At 51.5% G+C, this 26,791-nt stretch overlaps 11 protein-coding genes across 11 annotated transcripts; 8 read left to right on the top strand and 3 right to left on the bottom strand.

The window, feature by feature from the left end:
* Window positions 1-306: 306 nt before the first annotated feature.
* K460DRAFT_386492 (aldehyde dehydrogenase) lies at window positions 307-2,476 on the top strand. The gene is made up of 4 exons (XM_040935598.1): window positions 307-942; window positions 992-1,072; window positions 1,130-1,906; window positions 1,958-2,476. The coding sequence occupies exons 1-4, from the start codon at window positions 467-469 to the stop codon at window positions 2,100-2,102; spliced, it is 1,479 nt and encodes a 492-aa protein (XP_040788728.1). The 5' UTR covers window positions 307-466; the 3' UTR covers window positions 2,103-2,476.
* An 835-nt stretch (window positions 2,477-3,311) lies between these two features.
* On the top strand, window positions 3,312-4,394 carry K460DRAFT_120927 (uncharacterized protein). The gene is made up of 2 exons (XM_040926623.1): window positions 3,312-3,380; window positions 3,439-4,394. The coding sequence occupies exon 2, from the start codon at window positions 3,542-3,544 to the stop codon at window positions 4,214-4,216; it is 675 nt and encodes a 224-aa protein (XP_040788729.1). The 5' UTR covers window positions 3,312-3,380; window positions 3,439-3,541; the 3' UTR covers window positions 4,217-4,394.
* A 940-nt stretch (window positions 4,395-5,334) lies between these two features.
* Window positions 5,335-7,673, top strand: K460DRAFT_406389 (uncharacterized protein; the record flags this gene model as incomplete). The annotated part of the gene is made up of 3 exons (XM_040936949.1): window positions 5,335-5,453; window positions 5,642-6,742; window positions 6,791-7,673. 3 exons carry the CDS (start codon window positions 5,335-5,337, stop codon window positions 7,671-7,673), a joined length of 2,103 nt encoding a protein of 700 aa, XP_040788730.1.
* A 671-nt stretch (window positions 7,674-8,344) lies between these two features.
* On the top strand, window positions 8,345-10,427 carry K460DRAFT_406390 (major facilitator superfamily transporter; the record flags this gene model as incomplete). Its single annotated transcript, XM_040936950.1, has 8 exons — window positions 8,345-8,471; window positions 8,623-8,667; window positions 8,728-8,870; window positions 8,925-9,138; window positions 9,198-9,592; window positions 9,650-9,717; window positions 9,776-9,948; window positions 10,129-10,427. 8 exons carry the CDS (start codon window positions 8,345-8,347, stop codon window positions 10,425-10,427), a joined length of 1,464 nt encoding a protein of 487 aa, XP_040788731.1.
* Window positions 10,428-10,783: 356 nt separating this feature from the next.
* K460DRAFT_417309 (glycoside hydrolase family 47 protein) lies at window positions 10,784-14,381 on the bottom strand. The gene is made up of 2 exons (XM_040937869.1): window positions 14,121-14,381; window positions 10,784-14,061 (listed from the first exon to the last, which is right to left on the bottom strand). The coding sequence occupies exons 1-2, from the start codon at window positions 14,264-14,266 to the stop codon at window positions 11,004-11,006; spliced, it is 3,204 nt and encodes a 1,067-aa protein (XP_040788732.1). The 5' UTR covers window positions 14,267-14,381; the 3' UTR covers window positions 10,784-11,003.
* Window positions 14,382-14,496: 115 nt separating this feature from the next.
* K460DRAFT_395652 (HAD-like protein) lies at window positions 14,497-16,487 on the top strand. The gene is made up of 2 exons (XM_040936059.1): window positions 14,497-15,587; window positions 15,641-16,487. The coding sequence occupies exons 1-2, from the start codon at window positions 14,595-14,597 to the stop codon at window positions 16,310-16,312; spliced, it is 1,665 nt and encodes a 554-aa protein (XP_040788733.1). The 5' UTR covers window positions 14,497-14,594; the 3' UTR covers window positions 16,313-16,487.
* Window positions 16,488-16,722: 235 nt separating this feature from the next.
* Window positions 16,723-18,290, top strand: K460DRAFT_286620 (uncharacterized protein; the record flags this gene model as incomplete). Its single annotated transcript, XM_040928906.1, has 2 exons — window positions 16,723-16,993; window positions 17,197-18,290. 2 exons carry the CDS (start codon window positions 16,723-16,725, stop codon window positions 18,288-18,290), a joined length of 1,365 nt encoding a protein of 454 aa, XP_040788734.1.
* Window positions 18,291-18,591: 301 nt separating this feature from the next.
* On the top strand, window positions 18,592-20,038 carry K460DRAFT_366998 (NAD(P)-binding protein). The gene has a single exon (XM_040933490.1). The coding sequence runs from the start codon at window positions 18,645-18,647 to the stop codon at window positions 19,719-19,721; it is 1,077 nt and encodes a 358-aa protein (XP_040788735.1). The 5' UTR covers window positions 18,592-18,644; the 3' UTR covers window positions 19,722-20,038.
* Window positions 20,039-20,520: 482 nt separating this feature from the next.
* On the bottom strand, window positions 20,521-22,714 carry K460DRAFT_377454 (uncharacterized protein; the record flags this gene model as incomplete). The annotated part of the gene is made up of 3 exons (XM_040934974.1): window positions 20,521-20,583; window positions 20,684-22,423; window positions 22,655-22,714. The coding sequence occupies 3 exons, from the start codon at window positions 22,712-22,714 to the stop codon at window positions 20,521-20,523; spliced, it is 1,863 nt and encodes a 620-aa protein (XP_040788736.1).
* Window positions 22,715-23,521: 807 nt separating this feature from the next.
* Window positions 23,522-24,429, bottom strand: K460DRAFT_121082 (uncharacterized protein). The gene has a single exon (XM_040926624.1). It carries the CDS (start codon window positions 24,279-24,281, stop codon window positions 23,760-23,762), a length of 522 nt encoding a protein of 173 aa, XP_040788737.1. The 5' UTR covers window positions 24,282-24,429; the 3' UTR covers window positions 23,522-23,759.
* A 1,511-nt stretch (window positions 24,430-25,940) lies between these two features.
* Window positions 25,941-26,594, top strand: K460DRAFT_355888 (uncharacterized protein; the record flags this gene model as incomplete). Its single annotated transcript, XM_040931910.1, has 1 exon — window positions 25,941-26,594. The coding sequence occupies one exon, from the start codon at window positions 25,941-25,943 to the stop codon at window positions 26,592-26,594; it is 654 nt and encodes a 217-aa protein (XP_040788738.1).
* Window positions 26,595-26,791: the final 197 nt, after the last annotated feature.

Below are 26,791 nucleotides of genomic sequence, written 5' to 3' on the forward strand. Positions count from 1 at the left end.
ATGAGAGGGCAGATCAGAGCCCTCAGAACAGGCTATTCAGGCCTTCTGGTTACGAGCCGACCTGTAGTAAGCGTGTAGCACAGCACACGCGGGATGAAAACCTCGCAACATGATACCCCTGTGGTAGGCTGGACTGTGGGATTGTCATATTATAGCTTGAAATTCTGTCCAGTGTTCATACATAGCCCGTTCGCTCTCTGCTGTCAGTGTCGTGGTGGAGCATCTGCATTAGTAAGCAGCCTCGGAGCGATTACGTCATTCGCGGGAAAAGATCTCCACTAATGGCTTCCAACAAATTGACCATGACATGCATACACGAGCGCTATTAGAGACCCTTGGAAACTAGGCACCTGGCATATAGTCTAAGCTACTTGCTCTTCTCGCGATACCATCAATACGCACTTACTGAGAGAGAACACTATATAAGAGGGAGCCCGCGACTTAGGCAATTAGTATCAATTTAAAGATGGCCGACACGAAAGCAGCCCCAGTGGACCCATCCTACACCGTCCCACTCCTCATCAACGGTAAAGAAGTCACTACTACGACCACCTTCCAAGTCGTTTCTCCTGTATCCCATAAACAACTATGGCAGGCATCCTCGGCCTCGCTGGAAGATGTGAAGGCTGCTGTATCAGCAGCACAAAGTGCCTTCCCTGCTTGGTCAAAGATGAAGCCTGCTGCGAAGCGCGCCATCTTCACGAAAGCCGCCGACATCATCGATGCGCGGACGGCTGAGCTCACAGAGATAATGAACAGTGAGACCGGCTCGGTGTCAGCTTTTAGTGAAGGCTTCATCGTGCCAAAGACGGCCGACATGCTGAGAGACGTTGCAGGAAGATTGGGGACGGTCATGGGACACGTTCCTACGTGTGAAGAGGAGGGACAAAGTGCGCTTATTGTGAAGGAGCCATACGGTGTTGTGCTTGGGATTGCGCCCTGGTATGTCCACTCTCGATGCCAAAGACTTGCAAGTACTCACGTAGCCCAGGAATGCACCCTACTTACTCGGTATGCGCGCGATTCTCTATCCTCTTGCAGCAGGGAACACCTGCATTCTCAAGGGATCCGAGTACGTAAACCCGAATGTGGAACCTGACCCGAGCTCTTTACTTACGTTCGACTCTAGACTTAGTCCCCGCATATGGTGGGCCATCGGAAACATCCTTACACAAGCTGGCTTACCAGCCGGGGCACTCAATGTCCTTTTTCATAGGCCAGAGGACGCCGCCCCGATTACTGCCGCATTGATCGAGCATCCTGCTATCAAGAAGATTAACTTTACGGGATCGACGTCTGTGGGCCGAATTATCGCTTCTCTCGCAGGCAAAAACCTTAAGCCCGTTCTCTTGGAACTGGGCGGGAAAGCAAGTGCCATTGTGCTTGACGATGCTGAGCTAAAGAACGCAGCTGTCCAGTGTGCCCTTGGCGCATTCTTGCATTCTGGACAGATTTGTATGAGCTCAGAGCGAATTCTGGTACATAAAGATATCAAACCAAAGTTCATTGAAGCGTTTAAAGACGCCGTGGAGGGGATTTTCGGTGGAGAAAATCCGGCCCCAGTCCTCGTAACCCCAGCAGGTATCGACAAGAACCGACATTTGATTACCGAAGCAGTCAAAGCCGGTGCGCAAGTCGTGCATGGCGACCCTAACAAGGATGAGCTCCACCCGGAGACGAAAGAGGTCTCCAACACAAGGATGCGACCGGTCATCGTCGACGGTGTCAGGAAGGGTATGGACTTGTTCTATACAGAGTCATTCGGTCCGTCGGTATCGGTCATCGAAATCTCCAGTGACGAAGAGGCTATCCAGATTGCCAATGACACCGATTACGGACTGTCCGCCGCTGTGTTCACCGAGAACCTTGGGCGAGGTTTGAGAATTGCGAAGCAAATCGAAAGCGGGTAAGTAACAGCACAGCGTGACCTAATGGAGATTAGCTGACCCTTCCCTAGCGCCGTTCACATCAATTCGATGAGTGTTCATGACGAGGTAGCGCTGCCGCATGGCGGTGCGAAGGCAAGCGGGTTCGGCCGCTTCAACGGCAGTTGGGGGATCGAAGAGTTTTTGTGGTTGAAGACGATCACATATAAGGACTAAGTCTGATCTGATGACCTGGAGATGGAAAACACGTGAACGAACCATGACTGGCAGGCGGGACAACTGTGTTCGAATACTGCAATGCCTTGCATGCTAGACTCGCTTGGTGTGTACACATGAGGGCTCTTCAACAGATCGAAACAGAATTTCTATAAAATATGGTAAAGATTATGAAACCCTCATACCCTGGTGCAGCCGTTAGTGTCACAACTTGATACCAATTTGGTTTGTAAGACACCTAGGAAATTCCTCGAAGAAGAGCAGGGCCGCCCACGCTCACTCGGGTTCAGTGGGGTCTCTCATCTGTAACCCAATTGCAGATGGCCCTGCATGCAATCTTGTCACACAGCATTTTGATTGCGCTGACAGCGGGGGTAAGCTGACGGCAGCCACATCTTTCCCTTGTTCAAAGATAAGGCTGCGTAATGTCAGTCGACAAGTGCTCGATAGCACGTAAGGATGCATGGTCGAGACCCGGCTCTTGAATCTAGGAGCATGCATGATATAGGGCTGGGTGTCGGTTAAAATTATTACTCCCTCAACGTGCTGACGTTCGAAATCCCAATAAAGCATACAATTACTGCTCTGTGAAGAATCGTGGCAGCTTCTATTGTGCTTGATCGAAAAGGACGGAATTCCAGATTGAGGGTGCCACTCTTTCGTTCAGCCCACGAAAGGCCAATTGCCAATTGTCAATCGTCAATCTCCAAGGCAAAGAAGAGTATAATTATTTGGTAGACTTTTCAGAGGTTCCTTGAGACGTTCGGCTTTTGAGGAGCCGAAAGTGTAGGGTGCTTGCAAGGATCGACGGCTGTGCATAGCGGATAGGGTTAGGTCTGGAGGAGCTGGAGTGGGGTCTGCGACGATGAAAATCGCAATTTACTCTCCGCGAGTGTTGGAAAAGAATACACAACAAGCACGACGAAGAGAGAACTGGGACGGATCAAACATGAGGTTTCACAAAGCAACGGCCACCCCAAGTTCCATGCCCTCGGATCACGACCGTGCCCTTGTGGTCCCAGGGGCTCTAAATGCATGACGTTTCTGACAACCCCTCCCGTTCCGGAAGATCAACATTCCATACTACGCCCAGAGACGATCGTGCGCCATGTCGCACCTTTCACCCTGCAACCAGCACACCAAGCATCAACCATGCCGTGTTCGACGACTTCCGAATCCACAGCGGCATGTTAGCAACATCTAGGCCGCGCTGCACATTACGTTGAGTATGCAGCAGGCTGCGCTTGGCAGGAGTCGTGGTGGATGTGGAAACTTAAAGTAAGCTGGACTCAGCCCTAGGACACCGGCGGGGTACAGCTGAATTAACGATTGACAGCTGTCTTGCACCGTTTCCCGGTGTAGTCTGTTCGTTCGCTTCTCTTCGCTCGCTCGACTTATCGGTTCTTCCCCCCTGATTTGAACCTGCGAATTGTTCGAGTATGACTCAAGGCTGGGTTGGCTTGAAAGGTGCCAAGATGTCTACCGTCGAAACAGAAACACCACGGTCGCTAGATAGGACGCGCTCCATATTCCGACGCTTTAAGAGGAGAGAAGGAGGCCAAACGCTCTCCCCGAAACTTCCTTCAAAACCTATCAGCGAGAGCTCTCAACCAGCGCATCGAAAACTGCAACGAAGATCCGTAGAAGCACCAGCAGCTCTACCAACCCCACCAGCCTCACCTAGACGACATATCTGCGAAATCTCTAAACCTATCAAGTCGCTACAACCGCAATTAATCACACACATTCAACGTATCGAGATACCACCCACCTACCACATCGTGCGCGATCCTCCCAAGCATAGCGACTCGAACGACCTTCCTCGCGTCCTCCCAACCGCCATGCCTACGACCGCTTTCCCCAGCAACTCCCAAATACGACCGTGGGACGTATTCCTCCCGCCCTCGCAGGTATACTCGCTATACCAAGGCTTCGTGCCCAAAGACATGTCGGACAAATGGTTCATCTACAGCGAAGGGCCCGACCAGGCCGGCAAGCTAAAGGTACACTTCCACAGGACCTGGACGGGCATGAAGATTGCCGAGCTGTTCAAGTACATGATTCGCATGAGTTGTCAGTGGACGTTGGGTGTGGACCTCGAGCACGGGAAATGAAGATGGATAATGAACCGCCAACTTTGGCGTATTCTTGCTGCTGTTTGCGCTTAGCTACGTGTTCCTTTGCGTTTGTGTAGCGACTTTTATGCTTCTCATGTGTCGTTGAGCGAAGATGAGACTTGATCTCTTTTACTTAGTTAGGTGGTATTGTCGGTTACACTTTTAATGCGAAAGTCTCTACCTTTAATGTATATCTCTGCATATGTATGCATGTTTCACATTACCATCGTCGTTCCCTCGTGCTCTCCAGACAATATTTACTCCCGCCCATCGACCTCATATAGAGAGGCTTGAGATGCTCCTTGATCATGGATACTAGAGAGATCGATCTGTTGACATTCGTTGATATTTCATGTGGCAGACTCTAAGTCGTCTGGCGACCGAGAGAGACATTCAATTGCTGTATATGCCTAATCCGGTATATGGTAATGTAGCGCCGGGCATCTGGGTCGAAACCTCTTTCTCCGAGGGGCCAAAGTCTAGGCTAGGTTCTCTTGTACGCATGGTAACTTACGAGAGGGGTCGAAGAATGTGATGACAAACCCGAAAAGAACCCACGATGATGCCAAGCAGAGGATAGAAATAGCTCCTCTTGTTTGTTGTACGAGAGATGATGGTTGCGCTGAAATCTCCAGCCTATCTGGGCATGTCTTCGGGTACGTCTAGTGAGATTGAGACGCCATTTCGTCTAGAGTCCAACGTCCTGTTTTGACGTGAGGCACGGGCGCTTCTTAACTTTTCTTGTTTTTGCTTTTTCCTTGCTACGTCCGTGTGTTTTGAGATGGAAGGCAAAAGGGCCGTCGAAGACCAGACGGAATGTTTTGACCTAGCGGGATGCCGAGTGTGTCCGGTCCCGAAGTACAACTTCCCATGGCCGCCCATTGCTTTTCGACGCATCACGACCTCTCTGTTCGCCATGTTTGTGAGCGGGGTTTCATGCTGTCGAGTTGGTACCTGACCGTCGCACAGATGTCTGTCGAGGACGCGACACGAGTGGCCATTGGACCGGCAGGCGCCTAGAAGCTGCAGCAGGTCGCCTCGCGTGTTCCTCGTCCACTTCTCTCATGTCTATAAGACGACGAACTAGACGACGCCAAACCTGAATCCTGCCCAGGATGCAGTCCAACATGATGGCTTCGTCTTCAGAGGACGGTTCTCAACAGCCGCGACGCTTACCGGTCAATCCACGCCGGCACAAAGTCGCGCCAGAGCAGCGGAAACGCGTCGTGAGGGCGTAAGTATGACACCATTGTCCCGGCCTTCTCTCGACTGTAGGACGCAAAGGGCAATCTACACTACCGACAGCACCCATTGAGTCATGCACATGGCTCATCAGAATCTCGTTGCTACCCGTGTCGCCCGCTTGTTGGAGCTACGCATCGACAAATTGTGCCGATCTCTCTACTGACTCGTGTATCGTAGATGCAACCGCTGTAACTCCCAACGCGCGCGGTGTTCGGGAGAGCAGCCCTGTCAAAGATGCAGCAGCAGCTCGCGGGCGTGCGAGTATCCTGCCCCCGAACCGGATAAAACCATAGTGAAAAACGAGTTGGACCGCCTGCAAAAGCGATGTGCTGCGCTCGAAAAAACCCTTCACGCCGCATTGCCAGATGAGGCTGCGGATCTGATTTGCCGGGTTGATCAAGGCGAGCCCGTGACGCGCTCCACAGTTCAGGCGTTGCGAGATGCACTATCAGAGAGTGAGGAAGCCAAAAAGACAGAGGGCGGTTTCCTTGTGGACGGTGAGAAAATCATGAGATTCCTAGGCGGGACTTCTGGCGCGACCTTCCTTGATCATCTGAAGCGGTTCATGCGACGGCTGGTCACTATGAATTATGAACCTGAGACGCCTGCAGGCTCCTCATTCCTCGCGTCATTAGGCAAGTATCAAACCTTCGACTCACGTCCACTTCCGAACCCAGACGTGAACACTTCGTGGTTACCTGCTCGGGCAGACATGCGACTTATGCTTGATGAGCTGCGTGAGTACGTCCAGGATGGCAACGGCAAGTTCTTGTCAGGGGGCATTCACTGGTGGGGCCACCAAATGAGTTTGTTGCCGCCGCATGGGACCAACTCGGCTTTGCTGAGCACTATGACGACCGACGACACACATCGCAATCTGGCTTTCTACCATGTTTGTTTTGCGCTGGCGTCGTCCGTTGGCCATACTCCCTTCAGATATACGGAACAGCACGCCGGAGAGGCGTACTTCACACGCGCACGGAAACTTCTAGGAAACCCCTTGGACAATGTTCGGTATACGCTTGACGATGTGCCAGTCTTAGCGCTCATGGGCTTTTACCTGATCGAACTTAATCGGAGGGATACAGCGTACATGTATGTGAGCCTAGCAGTCCATATTGCTATCATCAATGGCGCGTTTGGGCAATACAGTAGTGAAACTAACAAGCGTGTAATATGGAACCTCTACATCATGGACAGATGGCTGAGTGTACTGATGGGGCGACCTCCAACGATAGAAAACGAGGCTATCAAACTTCCACGGCCTTGTGACGCTGAGTGAGTGTACATGGTAACGTTCCAGTGTACTGAGGCTGATGTTTACAGCTCGATGCCGTCGGCCGCAGGTCTTTGCGCGCATATAGATCTTGCGAGGATATCTGGCTTTATTGTCTGCGAGACCTACCAGATCGCAGCTCGCGACGGACAATCCAAGTATTCAACAAAAACCGTCGACACGGCATTAAAAATGCTCGATGATTGGAAGTCGCAGCTTCCATCCGTATTGGAAACCCCTGACGACCAGGATTCGGCCTGCTGCACATTGCATATGGCACAGAATCAACTAATTGTGCTCACAACCCGGCCAATCTTCCTCGCTGCCGTGGAAGAAACCATCAACGAGCGCACTGAAGGTCGCTATTGGTCAATCGAGCGGCACACGCACCGTAGCTATCTGCAGGCCTGCTCCGCGGCGGCGCATAGAAATCTGATATTGGCCCAACGCACGCGGCCACCAAGGAAGTTCCTACAGGCTGGCTTGCACTTCGTCTTCAATGCCGCTGTCATATTGCTCCTGGATCGTCTTCTTCACTGCACTCAGGGCCAACATACGCGGCTTTACAATGGCCATACGACACCAATGCCGTCTGGTGAAGATCTTCATGCCCCCGAAATAAAATTCGCCATATGTGTCTTTGAGCAAGCGTCTAAGACTGGGACGAATTATCCCCGGGACTGCTACAGGATTCTGCAAGATCTGAGAGCTCTGATTGACCACCATTTGTCGCCAAGTCAGCTGGACCTTCAACAAGGCATTATCACTGGTCGTTCTCGCAACCATGCAGCGCTACAGGTTGGCGCCGACCAATTCCTCGGACCGCCGCCGTCTGCTCAGCGAGCTTTTTCCGGCGACAATCATGTGGATCGAGAGAGGATGACATGGGTTCAGAGGGACAGTGTCAAATCAGAGGGCCGCCTATTGATTTAGGGCCTGTCTCCCTAAGCAATCACGATAGGCCCTACTTGCTCGATCTTCAGCACCTCGTTGGCAACAATATTGAACAGGTGCCACGGGCCGTATACTACCCGGGAACAGTTGCAGGACCATGCACCGTATGAGGTGCGTTCGCCGGAAGGGGGCAGTTGTATGACCCGGCGGATCGAACCGGCCGTCCGTAATATGCACGCCTTAACCTAAAAGAACGAACGAGAAGCGGTATAATACTCGCTAAATCCAAAGGCACTGCCATGTGTCATGTGTGAGCAAGACGAGCAAGGGAGTGCCCTGTTTTGGGAGTAAGCGATTGGTCGAACCAAACTTTGCATACTTGGACTACGGGTACAGCTACCGCGAGATTCGCCAGGAATGAGAAGGCTACGACTTGGTTCTAGCAAGTTAGGAAAAGGCTCAAACACGACCCCATCGTTCGTTTAAGTTTACTTGATCTAGATTTGGAAGAGCCTCAATGGCGGCTGTGAGTAGATAGGCAAACGGCACAGTGGACACGGGTGACCTCAAGACAGTGAAGACGTGCGCTATCATTTTAGAAAAGAAAACATTTATATTTGAGATATGGACACCATGGAATGCCAAAGACTGATCAGTCCTCTTTGTCAGCCATACCAATTTCCTTCTCGAAGATATCTTACGCCGCTGACATGGAAGAGCAAGCCCCGAGCCCTCCGATCGACCCAACACAGAGCCCCCAGTACAAAGCGATGTCAAAGCGGGTGAACCGAAAGATGGACATTGCCCTCTTACCCTTCCTCTCTCTCCTATACCTTTGTACGTAAACCTGCGGGATATGCCCCTAGAGTTTTTCCGCGGAGTCTTAGCAATCACAAAGCCCTGCGAAGGACTCTGACAGTACCTGGATCTTGATTTTACCCTTTTCTTCTCTCGTAGTCCATGTACTGACTTGTCTCGCCTCCCAAAGTCAACGGTTTGGATCGATCCAATGTCGGCAATGCGGAAACACAAGGTACGATTCACGATTCGGAACGCTGGGAAAAAAATTAAAAGTTGCTCACTGTTCTGGCAGGCTTTACGAGGGATATTGGCGCTTCTCCAGATGATCTCAATCTAGCCGTCTCCTTATTCTTCATTACCTTCGTGCTCCTCCAACCTCCGTCCGCTGCCGTGGGAAGATGGGTCGGAGCCAAACACTGGATTACAATCATAATGGTAGGTGGACTTTCTTGTCTTGGACATGACATGAGTGATAACGTTCTGGCCTAGCTTGGTTGGGGCGTCTTCACAGTTGCACACGCTTTCATCCGGGGAAGGAATGCGCTCATCGCCATGAGACTCATGATCGGAGCGTTCGAAGCAGGCTTCTACCCGACTGCCGTAGCGTACCTTTCGTTCTTCTACTGCCGCTACGACATGGCAGTCCGAGTTGGCCTCTTCTACGGCCAGTATGCCATTGCAGGCGCCTTTTCCGGATCAATAGGTGCATACCGTGTCCACACAGCAGCGTCTAGACATTACTATGCTAATCTATTGGCCTAGCGTACGGCGTTTTCCACCTCAAAGGCACTCGCTTGCACAATTGGCAGTACCTCTTCATCATCGAAGGCACGCTGACTATCCTCATTGCCGTGGTTGCGTGGTTCTGGCTTCCGCGTAGTCCTGGATCCGCGTGGTTTCTCAATGCAGAAGAGCAGAAGTTCGCTGCTGAGCGCATCCTCAAGGACAATGCCCAGTATGTGGCACATGAGTACGGTAGTGATGGTGGGGAGAGGCAACGACTTACGAGACGCGATATCGTAGAGACGGGGAAAGACTGGAAACTATGGTATGTGCTGGTATTCAACATCTGTGCCAGCGTACCCAGTCAGGCTTTCTCCGTTTTCTTGCCCTTGGTCGTTCAGGGGCTGGGATACTCGTCCATCCGGGCGAATTTGGTTAGTAGCACTACCATCTGTTCACCGAGAGGGGAACAGGCTGCTAACGTTTCATAGATGTCGGTGCCACCATACGTTTGTGGCGCTACTGGCTTGTATCTGTTTGCCCTCAGCTCAGACTATCAGTACGTTTGGACTCAGCATTCATTACCATGAGAATCTCTCTGACATTGATGTTTGTAGCAAAGAGCGAGGCTACCACATAGTTGGCGGCATCTTCATTGCCCTTGTCGGACTTATCATCACGGTGACCGTCCATTCAAGCGGTGCCAAGTACGCAGGCCTCTGCATCCTGCTCCTGGGCAGCTACATCTCCCCACCACTGACTGTAGTCTGGCTAAGTGGCAACACACCTGGTAAGTCAATACCTCGCGAGCTTCTTACACCTAAATTGCCTTTCCTCCCTTCTGTTCCCTTCGATACACTGAAGCAAGCGAACCAAACTAAACCAAACTGAACCAAACGAAACTATACCAAACCAACCATACCAAACTATATCAAACCAAACCGAGCATAACTAACCCACCCTAATTCAGAACCCGGAAAACGCTCCCTCGTCCTCGGCGTAAACGGCTTCGGCAACCTCGCAGGCGTAATCGGCAGCCAACTCTACAAGCGGCGCTACGCACCCCACTATCTCTTCCCTTCATACGTTACGATCGGCTTCATAACTGTAGCGTTGGTCGGATACACAGCATACAAATTCTCGCTGCAGGCTGTGAATAGTAGAAAAGCGGAGATCATGGCTAGCAAGACGGCCGAGGAAATTGAGGAGGAAAGGGTGGACGAGGCGAGGTATGCGGATAAGAAGTGGACGTTTATTTATGGGCTGTGAAGAGAGTTTGGGGTCTGTAGTAGAAGGGTTGAGAAAGTTTGGTTTGTTTGGTATACTTGGTATGTGGGCTTGTTAGGTTTATAAGGTGTGTAATGTTCGTGAGTTTGTAAAGTTCGTAAGGTTTATAAGGTTTGTAAGGTTTATAAAGTTTGTAAGGTTTATAAAGTTTGTAAGGTTTATAAAGTTTGTAAGGTTTATAAAGTTTATAAAGTTTAGAAGGTTTATAATATTCACAAGGTTTACAAGGTCTGTAAGGTTCGTAAGGTTTATAAAGTTTATAAAGTTTGTTTGGTTAGTTTAGTTTGCTTGGTTGGTTCGGTTTATGAGATTTGTAGAGCACGGGGACGGCAACGTCAAGGGCATCAAGATGGTCATCATGTGTGTAGCAGATTCGATACATAATCAAGAATACATGTATACTCCATTCTCCATCAAAGTATATACTTGATCATAATGACATTTCTTTGTCTTTAGATTCAACGAGACCTGCGTCTGCATAGACCTACCGCATACGCCGTTATGAATCATCGCCAATCATCCATGTCATGTCTACCTTGTACTACACTCTCGTCACGCCTACAGCACGATCAAATTCCCGATCTTCACACCTTGACTGCGGAAATAGTACCTCCGCCGTACACCTACAGCACTGCCACGCCTCAGTAATGCCATGGTTTCATCGCCCCCATTGATCATGACAAGTGGTATGGGATTCGGTCGCGGAAGGCCCGAGGGAGTGTATTGCGCTTCGTCGAGGAAGGGTTGGACAAGAGGGCTGGGATTGGGCGGTGCTTGTTGTATTGGCTTATCCGGGTCAAACTGAGCGGCATCTTGGTCTGCAAAATCGGATGGCTGTTCGTACTCTGGAAAGCTAACGATTACAACGAGCTGAAGACTTGCACTGTCTGGAGGGAAAGCGGGAATGTTCCGCAGTTTGGCAGAGAACGAACAGGCGCCGCGCGGGATGACAATAATTTGATGTCGCTTGGGTATCTCAATAGGCAGTCGTTCATCGCAAAGCGTGGTTGGATGGATGTAGATGGTCGCCCAATCCAATGGGTTGGCACTGCTATACGCGAGTTCAGGATCTGACGTATCAGGAAGAGGTGCTGCGCCAGGGCCTACAGGGAGAGTACCGACAATGGTATGACGCTGCGTCGTTTGCTGCGCGGGTTTGGGTGGCGATGGAGGTGAAGTCGACGTTGGCAAGGGGGCAGACAGTAGCGACTGCAGCGACGACAGGAAGTTTGCAAGATACGAAGGCTCATCATCCAGCGACTTAGGGTCGTCATCAAGGCTAATAGTATCCGCAATGTCGAAATGTGATAAATTTCTCATGTCACCGAGCGCGTCGTTGAGCAGATCTGTCAAAGCGCTTGAAGAAGCGGGGGTGACTGGATGTGGAGGTACATCGATTACCAGATCAAGGGTGTGCGCATCCCGCGTCCGAGTGAAGTAAGGGTCAAGGGGATTGAAATTGTCAATCGTCGAGCGAGACATGAAGACCTTCTCATCGCGCCCTAGCGCTATGTTGGAGATTGCGTAGATACGAAAATGTTCATCCAGTTCGACCCTGGGGAATTTGTCATGTTCGCGGACCATTCCAAGTCTTAGCCCACTCATTGAGTTCACCAAGATACCTTCGTGCACCCTCTGTAGCGCACCGGCCTGCAAGGTGTTGGGCATGTTCGGAAAGGAGAGATCAAAGGTTGTGCGAACCGCCATGGGTGAACTGGTAGCATTATGAGGGATAAGCTCGGGAGGCAATGTCCACGGATAGTAGGTGTAGTTGGAGGGAGATTGAATATCTGACAGAGAGATGCTTGGATGGTCGGCACTAAACTCGACGAGGGGTGACTCTAGTGTTTCGATAGTGGGCATGAGATGGAGACGAGCCAGGCTTGCGGCGTGGAAGATGTCAGATCGGGCTGCTGTCGCCGAGATGCTAAACGGTACAGTTGCTGGAGGAAGAGGGCATGTCTCAGGGGCTGGCTGCCATTCAGGAGAAGGCTGCTTTTGACGCGTTACCTTGGAAGGACGTAATCGTTTCGGTATGACTAACGGATGGCCCTCGGTAGTGAAGACAAATGGTGCGTCCCACGTGTTCAGTGGATGGGAGGGGTCGAAAAGCAGGAAAAGATATTTGGCGGTCTCGCCAAGGAAGAAGCTCTCCATGCGATCGCTCAGCTCACCAGAGCGCACATCCTGCAGGCCCGCCCATCCACACTTAGTCCAGCACCGTCTCTTGATATCGCGAAGCGCCATCTCACCAACGTGCAGGTACCATGGATCTTTGGTAGCCTGGTAAAGATACCAAGTAGATTCGATCCACTCCGGACGTCCTCCCCACCAGCGTAGACCATGCTCAATGTTGCCGGTTGCGGTAGACCATCTTTCAGGCATTGCCGAGTACCGGGTCCAAAGAGCTGTGTAGAGTAGATGCGTCTCGATGGCCTCGTCGAGTTTGCCGGCCATGGTTAGGAGACCTTGGTAGAAAGCGCTTAGGCTGTCGATCCAGAAGGCTCGGATGGCTCCAGTGTATAGGTCAACTTGGGCGTAGTGGGGATGCTGATGTTGTGCTCCGCGGTAGATGTGCCGCCTAATGCCTTCGTGCGCATCTCCCCAAGCGAGAAGAAAGGCTTCGGGCGCATCCGTACTTACATTTGCTAGATCGTAGGGCAATCCAGAGAGCAAGATGTGCGACTTGAGTGCGTACTCGAAGAAGCTATCGATGCCCGCTCCAATACCTGTGTAGGGAGAAACCCATTGGCCAGTCTCCGCATCGATGCCCGCCCCGATCAAGCCGATGCTGCTCCTTCGGTGCCACACAGCCCAGAAAGCGTCTTTGGCGGCTCTTTCATAACGAGGGTCACCAGTCAATCGACTCAACGTCGCAAACTCTAGCACTAGACTCCCAGCTCCCGCGCTACATGTCTCGGTAATTTCGGTGCCCTTTTCGTGTGGGTCTCTGCTGCATTGGCCATGTTCAGCGTCCATGTTGTAGGGGGAGTTGGCGTAGAAGGGGACGCCATGGCGCAAATTGACTCTAGGGTAGGGTAGCTGGGTCGGGGTGTGAAAGGCTGGCATCAGACGGTCTGTGAGGTCCGTGGCCAGTCGCAGCAGCTGACCGTTGTACACGAAGCCATTCGACCAGCGTATGCCCTTGAGACCATTTTTAGACGTCGCTTTCGCTGCGTATCCGCGAATGGGCAGGTCACCGACGGCGAATTGATGCGCACTCAGCAAGCCACCCACGCCACGGATAACCGTCTCGAAGACCTGGACCTTGCTGTCTAAATCAAAGCCCCGCGCTCTTGCTCCTTGACCGCTGGGTCCTGGGGTGCCGTCTCCATAGTTCTCGACTAGCAGCTTGATGCCGTCCTGGAAGTCTTGCAGCGCCTGGTTCGTTCCATTTCTGGACGGCGGGGGCGTAGAAGCGAGGATGGCGAGAGTGGACAAGCTGTCGATGAGGGTCAGAGAATAGTTTCCGAGCACATCGTTGACCTGGATATGGGCGGGGTTCTGGCGGTCGCGAGTGAGGGGTGCACAGCTCAGTGGGCGTAGTTCATCCTCGGGAAAGGCATGCTTCATGTAGTTGTCGTAGCCATGGTAGAAGATGTCGCGTGTCTCTTGTCTGTCAGCACATTAGCATGCGCACCAACATAATGTCAGAGAACAAGAACTCGTCTTCACCTGAGCAGAGAAATAGCTTCATCGGTCATGCCACATGCGAGCATCGCCCAGCAGCATATCCACAGGCCAAAGAGGCATGACAGCTGACAGGATGCTCCCCGGGGTATAGGCGCATTCCGCCGCAGAGGCCTTGCAGTCAGTCGCATGCCCAAGAACGTGCCTGTGCGGGAGACATGGGACTGAGACTGGCTCTTCTGGTACCTATGACAGGCAGTGAAGCGCAGACAATATCCAGGGCGGGTGAAGGAAGACTGAGGATCTCGAAGACTTGTGGACACGATGGCTATCTGAACCGACTTGGACAGGGCGTCATCAAGGCTTGGCGCAAGGGCAAGGGTAATTATTTCATCTGATACAGCGGGACCAAGACCAGGACCGTCACGACACCACCGCGAGCCCGCTCCACGCCTTTTCATGGATTCTTGTAGACGTGCCTTTTATTTATAATTTGTAGTTGCCTATCTATTTCCCACCATGCTCCCACGCGCAGCTTTCCGCGCGCTGCGCACCACCCGCCCTGCTCTTGCAGTTCCGCGCACATCATGCATAGCATCCTCAACATCACAATGGTCGCGCTCCTACGCGAGCAACAAAAGCCGAAAGGACAATACATGGAAGCAATCAGACCCCATTAAATTCGACGAGCAGAACAAGTCGCGCCCGAATCCCGTACATCCTTCAGAGCAGCCCGAGTTCGACACGGCCGCAGCACCAGAGCGCAACACCGAGGCCACCACCGAGAACCCCGAGAGCCAACAGCCGCAAAAACCCCTCCCTGATCTACGACAGGGCATACCTTCGACATTCGCCGCCGAGTTTGCTGAAGCCGAGGCCAAGGCCAACAGAGACCCCAACGAGCCCTCAGAAGAGCCCGCACCAGGCAGCTCAGGCGGGCGTGAAGGCGGGCGCGAAGGCGGCGAGCTCCCCAAATCCGCCTACGAGACGAGCACCGACAGGCGGCGAGTCCGTGTTGCCAACTGGTCCTACCTTGCCTTGCTGCTCTTCGGCACAACGGGTGCCGTCTTCATGGGCAGGAACTGGGAGAGTGAGGAGGAGGCGCTGGCAAACGCCGATGCGCCCAATGGCTGGGGACTTGGCCAGATGTACGCTCGCGCTGCGGCCCGCATCAATGGACAAAAGGCATACTACACCGAGCCTACCTTTCAGAAGCTGCTCCCCGACAAGGACAGGATTCCTGGCGGAGCCCCAGAACTCACTCTGGTGCTGAGTCTTGAAGACCTGCTGCTGCACTCGGAATGGACCACCCAACACGGCTACCGACTAGCAAAACGCCCTGGCCTCGACTACTTCCTGCGCTACCTCAGCTCACAATATGAGCTCGTCATCTTCACATCGGTCAAATCCATGGACGCCGACCCCATCATCCGCAAACTCGATCCCTTCCGTCTCGTCATGTGGCCCTTGTTCCGCGAGGCCACGCGCTTTGAGAAGGGCGAGTACATCAAGGTACGTTGAAAATCTTGGATATTCTGAAAGAGACTGCTTACTGACAGTATCAGGACCTCTCCTACCTCAACCGCGACCTCTCCAAAGTCATCATGATCGATACCGACCACTCGCACGTAAAACTCCAACCCGAGAACGCCATTGTCCTTCCTAAATGGAAGGGCGAGCCCGGCGACAAGGGCCTCGTAGGCCTGATCCCCTTCCTCGAATACCTCGCCATGATGTCGCAGACTGGCACACCCATTGACGTACGACAAGTTCTCAAGTCAATGGAAGGCAAGGACATCCCCGTCGAATACGCGCGTCGCGAAGCCAAACTCCGCGAGCAGTTCCAACAGGATCTCGCAGAGCAGAAGCGAAAGAGCAAAGGCAGCGCAGGCGGCATGTTTATGAAGAGTCTGGGTCTCGATGCGCCCAAGCAAGGCATGGTGCTTGGTGACCAGAATATCTCGCAGGGCATGGCTGAGGGCAAGATGATGATCGACATGTACCGCGACTTCAACAAGCAAAACTTCCAACATTTAGACAAGCAGATCAGGGAAAATGGAGACCAGTGGCTAAAGGAGATGGCCGATGAGGAGAAGAAGATGCAAGAGGCGCAATTGAAGGACATGAAGGCCGGTGCATTTGGATGGTTGGGTGGCGGGGCGCCGCCATCGTCTACAACTGCACCATCCGCTGCTTCGTCACCTGAAGCTGCAGCGGCACAAAATGCAGGCAGATAATCGGGCTGTAAGTTGAGAAAAAGATCATGTTTCCACTCCAAGATTTTAATTGATGAGGGCGCTCTGCATGGATGCTAGGGTTGTTGACGACCATGTTGGAATACCATACGTCGAGGACTATGTACTATATGTTAAAATTATAATGAGTACAAAAGCTACAACACATTCTCCGCTGCCTTTACCAAGTACGCTCCAGCTCCTTGTTCTGCCACTTGCCTCGGCACGTCCCGGACTTAAGCTATAGTGGGGTTCGCCCGCCACCCGTCGTTCGCCCATCACGTCTCACTTGACTAGGATGCAGACGAGACTGAGCAGTTCTTGGGGTTGATACCATCTACATTCTACTAAGTTCGCTATACATTATTAAATTATCACGCGCCTAAGCTGCTTCAATTGACATTGCTACCACGATGGCGTCCGGGCCCGCTTCGACCGCAGAGAAACCGTTTCCCTTACTACGTCTTCCCCTCGAACTCCGCGAAGCCATTTACAGTTTATACTTCAAGCCCGCTGATCGTCTCGTGCAAAGCCACTCGCTCGAAGCGCAGGGATACTATGGCGGAGTTTACAATATCGAATTGGCTCTCTGGAGGGTGAACAAACAGGTGTATCAAGAGTCAAAGAGGGTGTGGAAACGAGAGAATATCTTTGTCAAGATTGCGACGCCATGGCCTAGTGCGGGTATGTATCGCGTTTACCTTCTGGCGACGGATGGCAGGGACATGTTAGAGTTTGGGGCGGGTGGGAAACGTAAGTAAACGCCCTTTCTTTCGTACAAGACTACACACGGGGCATGGCGCTGATGATCAACACAGCACACTTGTCTCTCTCATTTGACCTTGCCTGGTTATATCAGCATGCATGCTAACTCGTCTCTGTTCTAGTAAATCATATCTCCACCGAAGGCCTCGTCCCCATCCTGTGCACCGATCACCGCGCCGACGCGTTCACCTCGCACCACGCCCTGGTCCAGATATCAGCGCCATTCCACCAAGCGGTTCCAGAACATACCGTCGTAGTCCTGTTGGATGATCTTCACCTGTTTACGCGAACGTGGTACTACAGCGCGCTATCCCATCCAATGCTAAACGACCGCCTATCCACCACTTTCGTCCTCCGGGATCCAGACTCCAAGGAAACAGCAGGAGACGGAGACCAAACACCCACGAAGGATATCAGCCTCGCGCTGCAGAAGAGATTGCTGTTGCCATTCGAGCAGGTCAAGGGCCTGTACCACATGGAAGTCACCGGCTACGCGCAAGAAGTTAAACAAGAGCTAGAGCGCCGCATGGCAATACCCATTCCAACAGTACAACATTGCTGCGAGAGCGCTGCCGATCTCATGACGCAGGGCGATGCTGCACTCGCCGCTAACAACGGCGCGGAAGCCTTGGACCTGTACAGAAGAGCGTTCCTTGCAATTCACATTCTAATCCACGGCCGCACACGGCGTGTCCTAGCCGACGTCTTCTTTCACGAAGGCATCGAGCATGGCCGGTTTGCCGGGCAGACAGGAATGACTATCCGCGTTGTCCTGCGCCTCAAACTTGTTTCGCGCACCATCGCCGCACACCTCCAGCTCGCACAATGGGGCGAAGCAGCATACTGGGGTATGCGATCCATACGCATAATGCGAGAAGCCATGGATACCGAGTTTGAAGACTACTTGACTGATTTGCTAGGGGAATGTGTTGTTGGGCTCATTTACGTACGCGCTGCCATAGCGTTTCGGAATATGGAGGGGGCGAGGGGAGACTGGAATAACGAGTTGGAGGCATATGTCGAGGAGCCAATTGCGAATAGCGAGAGGTTGTGGGGGTTAGCGGTGAGGTATATGAAGAATCAGAATAAGGAGGTGGTGCGGAAGGAGTTGGATCGTTTCAAAGTACCAGAGCGTGTTGTGCTGATGTTTAGAGATGAGGAGAGGTCGGTTGATGAACAGTCTACTTTGTGCCAGGATGGGAGTGGGGAGGAGTAGGCGGTCATGTAGAAGCATTCTAGACCACGTAAGTTTACCGCCCTATCCTTCATATTAATACAAGTTTCTACGCCTATAGCATATTCCTATCGGATCTTGTTTCAGTCTCTACCATCTTCTCTATCATATCCACGACATTTCACGAGTTGATATCTAGAGGAGGTCCGCGGGGCCCGCGCAGCCCCTTCTACTTTCACCATCGACCGGCTTCGACTCGATCTTGGCGCAAACAACCTTAATACATTCTTGACCTTCAGTCTTCAACAGCTCAACTTTGTAACTTTTAAATCGTGTTCTCTAGAACTAGCTTTCGAAATCGATCTTCGACACCACCTTCCATCACCATCGACCGCAATGGCCGACAACAAACCACTCATCGTAATCCTCGGCATCAACAGCCGCCAGGGCAGCTCCATCGCACGCCATTTCATTCGCCACCCCCACATGCAAATTCGCGGCATAACCAGGAACATCCTCTCCGAACGAAGCCAGAGCTGGGCGGCACAAGGCGTCGCAATGGTGCAAGTAGCCGACCACCGAGACGAGGGCGCGATGGAGGCAGCTTTTCGGGGCGCGACAGGTATATTCGCGGTCACAGACTTCTACCGCCATATAACTGAACACTCGACGCTGTCCTTGGCTGGAGTGTGGAAGAAGACCCCAGAGGAGATCGCGGGGCAGAGGGAACTAGCAGAGGGCAAAGTGATGATTGCCGCCGTGGCAGCGACAGTCAAAAGCCTTAGACTCTTTGTACTCTCGAGCCTGTGCCCCGCGTACGGCGAGGCCGAAGACACACGCGGCCTCCAGCAATTCCACAGCAAAGCCAAAATCGTGCAATACATGGAAACCAACTACCCAGAACTAACCGCGCGGTCAAGTCTACTCAAGCCAGCGCTGTACATGGAAGAATGGACCATATTCCTACGCTGCAACCCCGAAAACGGACACTACACGTTCGGCTCCACGGTCCCCGCGTCTTGTGCCTTGCCCTGGACAAACATCACAGATGACATGGGCACGCTGTTCAATCTGTGCATGGTAACACCACGCCGCTTGAACATAGCAGCCATCTCGGACATAGTATCTGGTGCCGAAATATGTACCCTCTTCACTGAAATCACCGGCATCCCGTGCACATATGTGCAATACAGCGAGGAGGAGTTGGCGAACATGCTCGGTAACCGAGGGCAGATTATCGTCGATATGCTTGCCCACATCTTTCGTAAACGGTATTATGAGGAGCCGGGCATTCAGCTGTCGCATCACTTGTTGAAAGATCGGCCGGAAGTGGCGGATTTCAAACCCACAACGTTCGCGGAGTTTATGAAAGCGGATTTGACCCGGAGCGTTAAGAAGAAACAGGGTAGCGGGGGTGAGGAGGTGGGGAGTTCGTCGGGTGGCGAGGAGATGAGCGATGGTGTTTCGCACTAATTGGCAATCGAGCTACGGGCATAAGAGGAGCGCAGGTGAGGCATGGTAGCGAAGGACTTTGTCTTGAGACGAAGCAGATTTTGGATGCGGAGGGATCAGGAGTCATGAAGGGAGAGGGGATGGAAATGAGTTAGCAAAGCCGCATGCTACTGCAAAGATGGCATGGACATATGCAGACCTGGTAACTTCGCTTCATAGACTATTCGTATCGAGATGGGCTAGAATGGATCAAGCGATCTAGATTAACGTCTAATATGCCTGCATTCTGGGAGGTTCAGATAGTGTGTAGAGTACCCTAAGAGACGTTTTCAAAGCTGGTAATTACTACTATTCACTCGGTATAAGCTTCGTCAAAGTCTACATATACCGCATGCTCCGCTCGAGTGCCCAGAGCTTCATGGCTCATCGAGAACACATGGGAATGTTCTTTCCCAGTTAATACCTCTATCCAATGAGTTCACTTTCGTCCTTTTACTCGTCGTACCTCTTATTTTGCACCTCTGCAAACCATCATCCATGGTATCCTTAGTATTGTAGTCATATTCCTCATTAATTACAATCATAGGCTTGGGATCTTGAGGATAAGTCTCTGTCGCACGCGCCCGACCAACGGCATTCATAGTCACGAGGGGATGTCTCGTCTGAGGTGATAGTGGTTCTGGAACCCCCCAGATTGAGTTTGGGACTCCATTTTACTGAATCGTTCGAAGGCGAGGCTGCGAATCCATCCGTGCTCTGCTGTAGCCTTCATGGTGTGCTACATCGTTCTTTCGGATCGGGTGCCGGCCTTGCCCACGTTTCAAAGTGGCGTGTCCAAGGAATCGTAAAGTGAGTCTTTCGAAACATCGGGCATTTCGACCACCTGCTTTGGTTAGATTGGCTCTTCAGTTTTCGGGCTGCAAGGTCCCAGGTGAGGATAGTCAAGCCTGAGAATTGGCATCGTTTAGAAGTTCTGTGCTCACCTTGCTATCTGTTCCATGATCTGGAACATCTGGTCCCCCATCCGGAGGAACATACTGCTGACATATCTCAAAGGGCGTTACGCCACTACTGTCTAAGTGTCTTTTGATCTGCAACGCCTTGGACAATAGTTTCGCCTGATTAAGACCAAATTCTCGCGCAATACGATTCAGGTAGGTGTATACCAAGTCCTGGCTCTTGGGCGATGCTATAGGCATAGCACCTGCTACATACAGCGCCCAGACGGTCGAATAGCCGCCAGATACACGCAAAATAGGGATACGCTCTGTGGTCGCGCCGTTGCCGATAAAATCGTAAGGGACAAGAGTCGACTCGGCTCGAAAGTTTTCATGGAAACCTCTAGAACCACCTAAACTGCTTGGTGACGACGCGTTGCAACTTGGTGACCGTGTTTCCTGAGGGGTGAAGGAAGATGATATTGGTGTGTCTGACTTAGCGGCATCGGTTATGGCCGTGCTTGAACCTGGAAAAAGCGAGCTATTGTTGGGGTTGGTCCTGTCTGGCACAAACATGGGGACATCATGCATGAATTGCGGCATACTTGCCAGTATCTCCGACTGCATTGCGTAGAGAGTCCTTGTGCTCTTCGCCAACTGTTCGTAATACTCTGACGCGGTGAGTGTTGGTGGAGATGTTGCAATGCCTGCCAGAATACTGTTGCGAATGATGTCGTGGAAGTAGATTCTATTGTAACGCACCCAGTTCCAGGTCTGCGCAGCGGCACAGGTAGGATAGACATGGTAACAGTCCCCATAGATGCCCCATTGAACGTCGCAGGGCACTTCTTCGTACTCCCAATCCGATCCCGCGTCTTGGAAGATTGATATGGCGATGTCATCGAGCTTGAGTGCGCTTTGTATAATGTCCGCTAACTCTATTACTTGCTGATTGATGATTCGAGCTCGAAGATCGATGGTTTTGATGTGGAGAAAAAAGAACGCGTTTCTAGGGTCCTTGAGGTCCAGGTGACTCCACACTTCCTGATTCATCTCACGGATATATTCCGGTAGGGCAACACCTTTTCCCATGCAGTTCATCGTCAGCAGAGTAACGGTGTGAATATACATTCGTTGTCCGGCCGGGGTCGAGAACTGTTCCATACCACGCATCTTGACCAGAGAAGCGGCTCCGTCAACATGATTGCTCCATGCATCTAGCGAACTATCGTTGGATGTTGCTTCAAAAGTGCTTAGAAGATTGACAGCCGCCAGTGTAGTGTCGGCCTTGACTTCCTTGGGGGATGATATGGCTGCATTTGCCATTTTGATAGCATTCAGATACCAACGTGTTGCCTCACGTTGCAGGCCTAGGTCCATGTGAATGTTCGCAATGCCGGCTAAGCCCAAAGCCGTCATTGTTGTAGCAACAAGAGGGTGAAATCCATCTGTTGATAGGTACTCATGATATTCTTTTGAATGTATTGGTGGTTGATCGACCCCCAAGGTATAACGAGACATGAAGAAGGCAATCCCTTGATCGATAAGGGAAGGCATGATATACATTCCGGGACTCTGCGGAGTCTGGACCAGTAAGGATGCCACCCGCGAATTGCGGGCATCGCGTGCATCCCGGGCAGCAATCGCTTTCGCTTTCGCCTTCTTTGCTTTTGCTTGGACGTTCGCCGTCTCATCGCGGAAGAAGGCATCTACGGTCCGATCGTATCCAGGACAAGAGAATCCCCTTTCGGCGCACTTGAGGCATCCCTGTGCTTGCTCGTCGCACTAAAGAATCCTGGTCAGAAATTATGGTCAATAGAGCGGGCTTTGTCAGACTGTCGCGATTGTCTTCAACAAGATAGTACGACCGCGCTGTGCTCGCACAGGTGACCCGATAAGGGAGCTAAGTAATCTTGCTAAGGGGCTGGCAGAAGACGCTTTTGGAAACAATTTCAGGCTACATGCCCAAGAGAGTACGTTGTGCGAATGATGTATAAATGATTGACTGCCACTCACCTTGACTTTGCGTTCGCGACACCTTTTGCAACCTGTCGAAGGCCGCCCCCGATATACCATGTTGGACACAGCCTATCTTGTTGTATTCGAAATACTGGAGAAAGTGCAAAGATAACTATCAGGCATGAGATCATTGGAGATCCAGATACCAAGCGATAAACTACCAACTACACTGGTGTTGAGCGGACTTCTCATTGCAGAGGGAAAAGAATCGGACAAAGAGTGTTGGCTCGCATGCACCATCTATTTGGTTGGCAAAGTTAGAATATTCGTAATGAACTAGGACTCGTTCTAACAGCCGAGAAGCATACTGCGGCACATGTAGAGTCTGCTTGTTGATACTCTTACTAGTTCGGTCGTGGCTAAGGATGGGGGCGCGAAGGTAGGCCTCCAGCTAGCGCTGGCGTTATGGGTCACGCTTACTTAAGCAGGTTTCTTGTAGTAACGTCATTGGCTATTGCGGTCCTGGAGATGTCAGCACCCAACATGCTTTTCTGGCCTAACCTGGGAATAATTACGATACCTTTGCCAGTTTGGGGTTCGAAAGCATGAGGTGATCTACTATTACTGTTCTCACAGCTTGCTACTCGACAGCTATGTTTCTCGCGAAGAACCAACGAGACCTACAACGTTGGGTGGGGAACGCGGAGGTGGGTCTAACTAGAGCCAATCAATGAGCTATATGTGGGTCACGTGATCCAATCTGTCCACTCAACTATCATGATAACCCTGAACCAATGTGGGTTCTTAAGTTTGATGAAGAATGGTGCAATTTGATAAAGGGGGCAATGTAGCATTGCTCTATCATTAATAGAGATTATTAACAGATCATACATATAACGTGCCAGCTTTCGGTAAGAATTCAATTGCTCCCATTTCCCCCTCAGTCTTGAACTTATTTCTTCCTTCGATAACTGCGTCCTCTATCTTTGTTAGGTTGGCTCCCCGGACTAGAAACCAATAGCTATGGATGTTGTCAACTTCACATCTATCACATAGCGGGACTACTCGTAAAGCTTAAGTGTTTTTACATGTAAGCTTGCATTGGACCCCTAGTCTGGACCCTTCCATACTCCTTAATCCTACTTTCAACCTCGCCCAACCCTCAGAAGTTTACCCAATCATCTTCATCTATCTCTTCTCGTGCTAGAGCCTTCGGTCCACAAAGACTTGCACATTCATCTCTCTCAACCAGCCTATATCTCCCCCCTTTTCTTTTGCTGCTAAGCCCATAAACTACTCTGCTACCTCTGGGATCTGCCCGAATTCCCTGAACTATTCCCTGACACTCACCTGAATATCTCCTGAGCCACGGCTGTAATAGCCTCACGTAATCACTTGAATCCAGCATTTTGTACGTTGCTGCATTATACTTCAAGAACACCCATACCCAGTCAGTCGGCCAAATATCCGCTTTCTCGCAGTTCACAAACAGGTTTTCGTGCAGACTTGTGAGTTGATGCCTATACCATTGGCTTATGGTAGAGTGCCAGAAAATATAGTACGTCGGCGGAAAGATTATTTTGAAGGTCCTTAACGTACAATGGTTCGACAGGAGAGTGATGGAATGAGACAGCGCGTGTTCGTACGACCATTCAGGAGGGACATGAAGACCAAAACGTCGCATACGTGTGCGAAAGTGGGTATGCTGTTGGGCGATACGTCTGCACTCGCCTGGCGTTGGGTAGACGTTCTGGCTGGGGTAATCCGGAGCACAGATACGCTCACACTGGTTGCCAATTAGCCTTATGCCTTATGCCTTGTGTGAACTACATGTGAGGCATTACCATGGCAGTAGTCCCGTAAGTTGGGAAAGCGACGTAATCTCTCCCCGGGAATGGAATGTGTAGGTTGATATGCTTCAACCATTGAAAGTGCCTGGGTCCGACCGTATGCAACCAGCAACTAAAAACCATCCATCCATTGATACCGCTGAACCTCCATTCGTTCTCGCCGTAGAAAACCTGGCTTGCTTCATCATGAACTAGGTGGTTTACTCGTAAGAGGCGTAGTGAAGGTTGAACAGTTCTTCGATAGTTGTGCATATTTTTCGCGCGCTCGAGATTGCTTCGGGACATGATATTGTGCACGACATGGGGCCAAAGCTCGATAGCTTCGTGTTGTACAAGATGATGACGGTATATCTGCAATCGCAGCTCTGCAGGCAACTTGAGGAACTGGAACGGTTTTCCGGTAGCCCAGATGAAGTCAGTATGTGGGAACTAATCGGTATTCTGATAGGTGCTACGTACTAGTTTGCAATACTTTCGCTCATTATGGAGCTCTGGATACTGCCACTTGGGGTATTCACAGTGAATCCTTTTAGTCTCTCGTTTCGAATATGCCTGCCACGGTCGATGGCTTCGCAAGGTTGTGCGTTCCTATAAGACAGCTTGTCGGTGATCGACGGCAGATACAGGCAATGCTGTACGAAGGCTATCCAGGCATGGAAGTGCGCGCGGGAGTCGCGAATGTGTACCTCGAGGTGGAAGGTCGGCGTTTTGGTAATGACGTGTGGGTAACATAATGATTGATTAAATACTGACGATGGGATGGATAGCGATAGACTCCAAGCTAGTCGGCAACATGCAATGGTTTGAGATAGTGGGAGACAGAGATGGTGTTGGGCTGCTCTCTGCTGCCTGAGTGTTGTCCCTAGGCGTTGCTGCAGCTGCAGTAGACAGCATGACTCTTTCCTCATTCCTCATTTTGCGCCCATTCTTCTGTTTTCGAGTGATTCGAAGGCCTACAATAGTCTAATTCTGCACACTGCAGTAGATTTTACGAGCGCATACCCGGGCTAGTCTAAATGATGATAGATACCTGATACACGACGGCCACTGTCAAATATCGCGCTAGGATTGTTGTCTGTGGTAAACGCATTGACTTTGAAGCGACAACTTTAGCAGCTCGTAGGCCATTATTCACGCGAATAGCCTGTCGTGGCAGCAACGCATACTCGCCTACTTTGCCACTCAACAAGTCTTGCCGCTCCGCCCACGCGATCTTCTTTGTCCAAACGTTGTGAAGCACAAGGTGAAAGAACGGACCAGCGGTGAAGTGCGCGCACAATGAGAACGGTGAACAATGGTCCCCCAACCTCCCCAATTGTCTTATTGTTCACCAGGCACGAAATATGCTCCTCAATACCATATCAATTTGTCTCAAGCAAAGCCACCTCTTTCGTACTCACCACTGAACTTTTACATTTCTACGTGCCAGCCTGGAGCAGCATATCGAAAGCGGACCTCACCAATTGCACCAGCAGAATCGGAAGATGACCACGATGGCGGAGCAAGTACTTCTGTCTGTTAAACCAGAGCCAACGCAATTCGCAGCAGCGTCCTTCATCGAGCGCAACAGCACATGGCCACACCAGCAGTCGCGAAAGTCTTCAACATCTAGCAATGCTACATTGCGCGAACTCCTTGGATCATGGGGCATCCTCTCCTCTACACCACCTAGCTGTTCTGCTGTGAGCTTCTCCAGTTGGACCCGGTTCACCGCATCCACTACAAGCACCACCCCGCCCGGTGAGCTCAAGGCTTCAACGCTGTGCAAAGGGAGTGGACTTTCAGCATCTTATGATCCTCCGGCGAGCGAGTGGGCGTACCTTGGTGCTGATCAGCCGGTTGGTGCCGAGAACCCTGAACATATACGACGAACCAAGAATCGGCGACAGCGCAAGACGGCCAGCTGGACCACGGCGTCTTCTCCAAGCGACGGTGGGCGAAAGAGTGAACCGATCCAGTTCCGGAAACAGGAGCTGAAGCAAGTAAACACCAGTTCGCAGCTTACGACCTCAATCAAGATGTCAGCAGCCCCGGCAAAGCAGCTCTCCAAGACAGAGACAATGATGAAGAGGCTAGGAATTGAGGGTATGAAATGCGAGGAGCTACCATCGGCGTTCGACTCAGACAGTGAGGAGGAGGACGAGTGACTGGAACACGAAACATGAGAGAGAAGATAAAGGCAGGGTACTTATGGCGCTCGGAGACTTGAGGTGGGCTGCTGATGGTGGTTCGAAGGCATTTCGGGTATGCAACTTTCATGCATCCACCAGGCTCGCGGAGGATTAACAAGGCGTCATCTCTCGTATCGTGTGCGCCAGCATCGACTGGATCAGCAACGCGTTTT

Source organism: Cucurbitaria berberidis (assembly GCF_010015615.1).
Source record: "Cucurbitaria berberidis CBS 394.84 unplaced genomic scaffold K460scaffold_3, whole genome shotgun sequence".
NCBI classification, from domain to species: domain Eukaryota; kingdom Fungi; phylum Ascomycota; class Dothideomycetes; order Pleosporales; family Cucurbitariaceae; genus Cucurbitaria; species Cucurbitaria berberidis.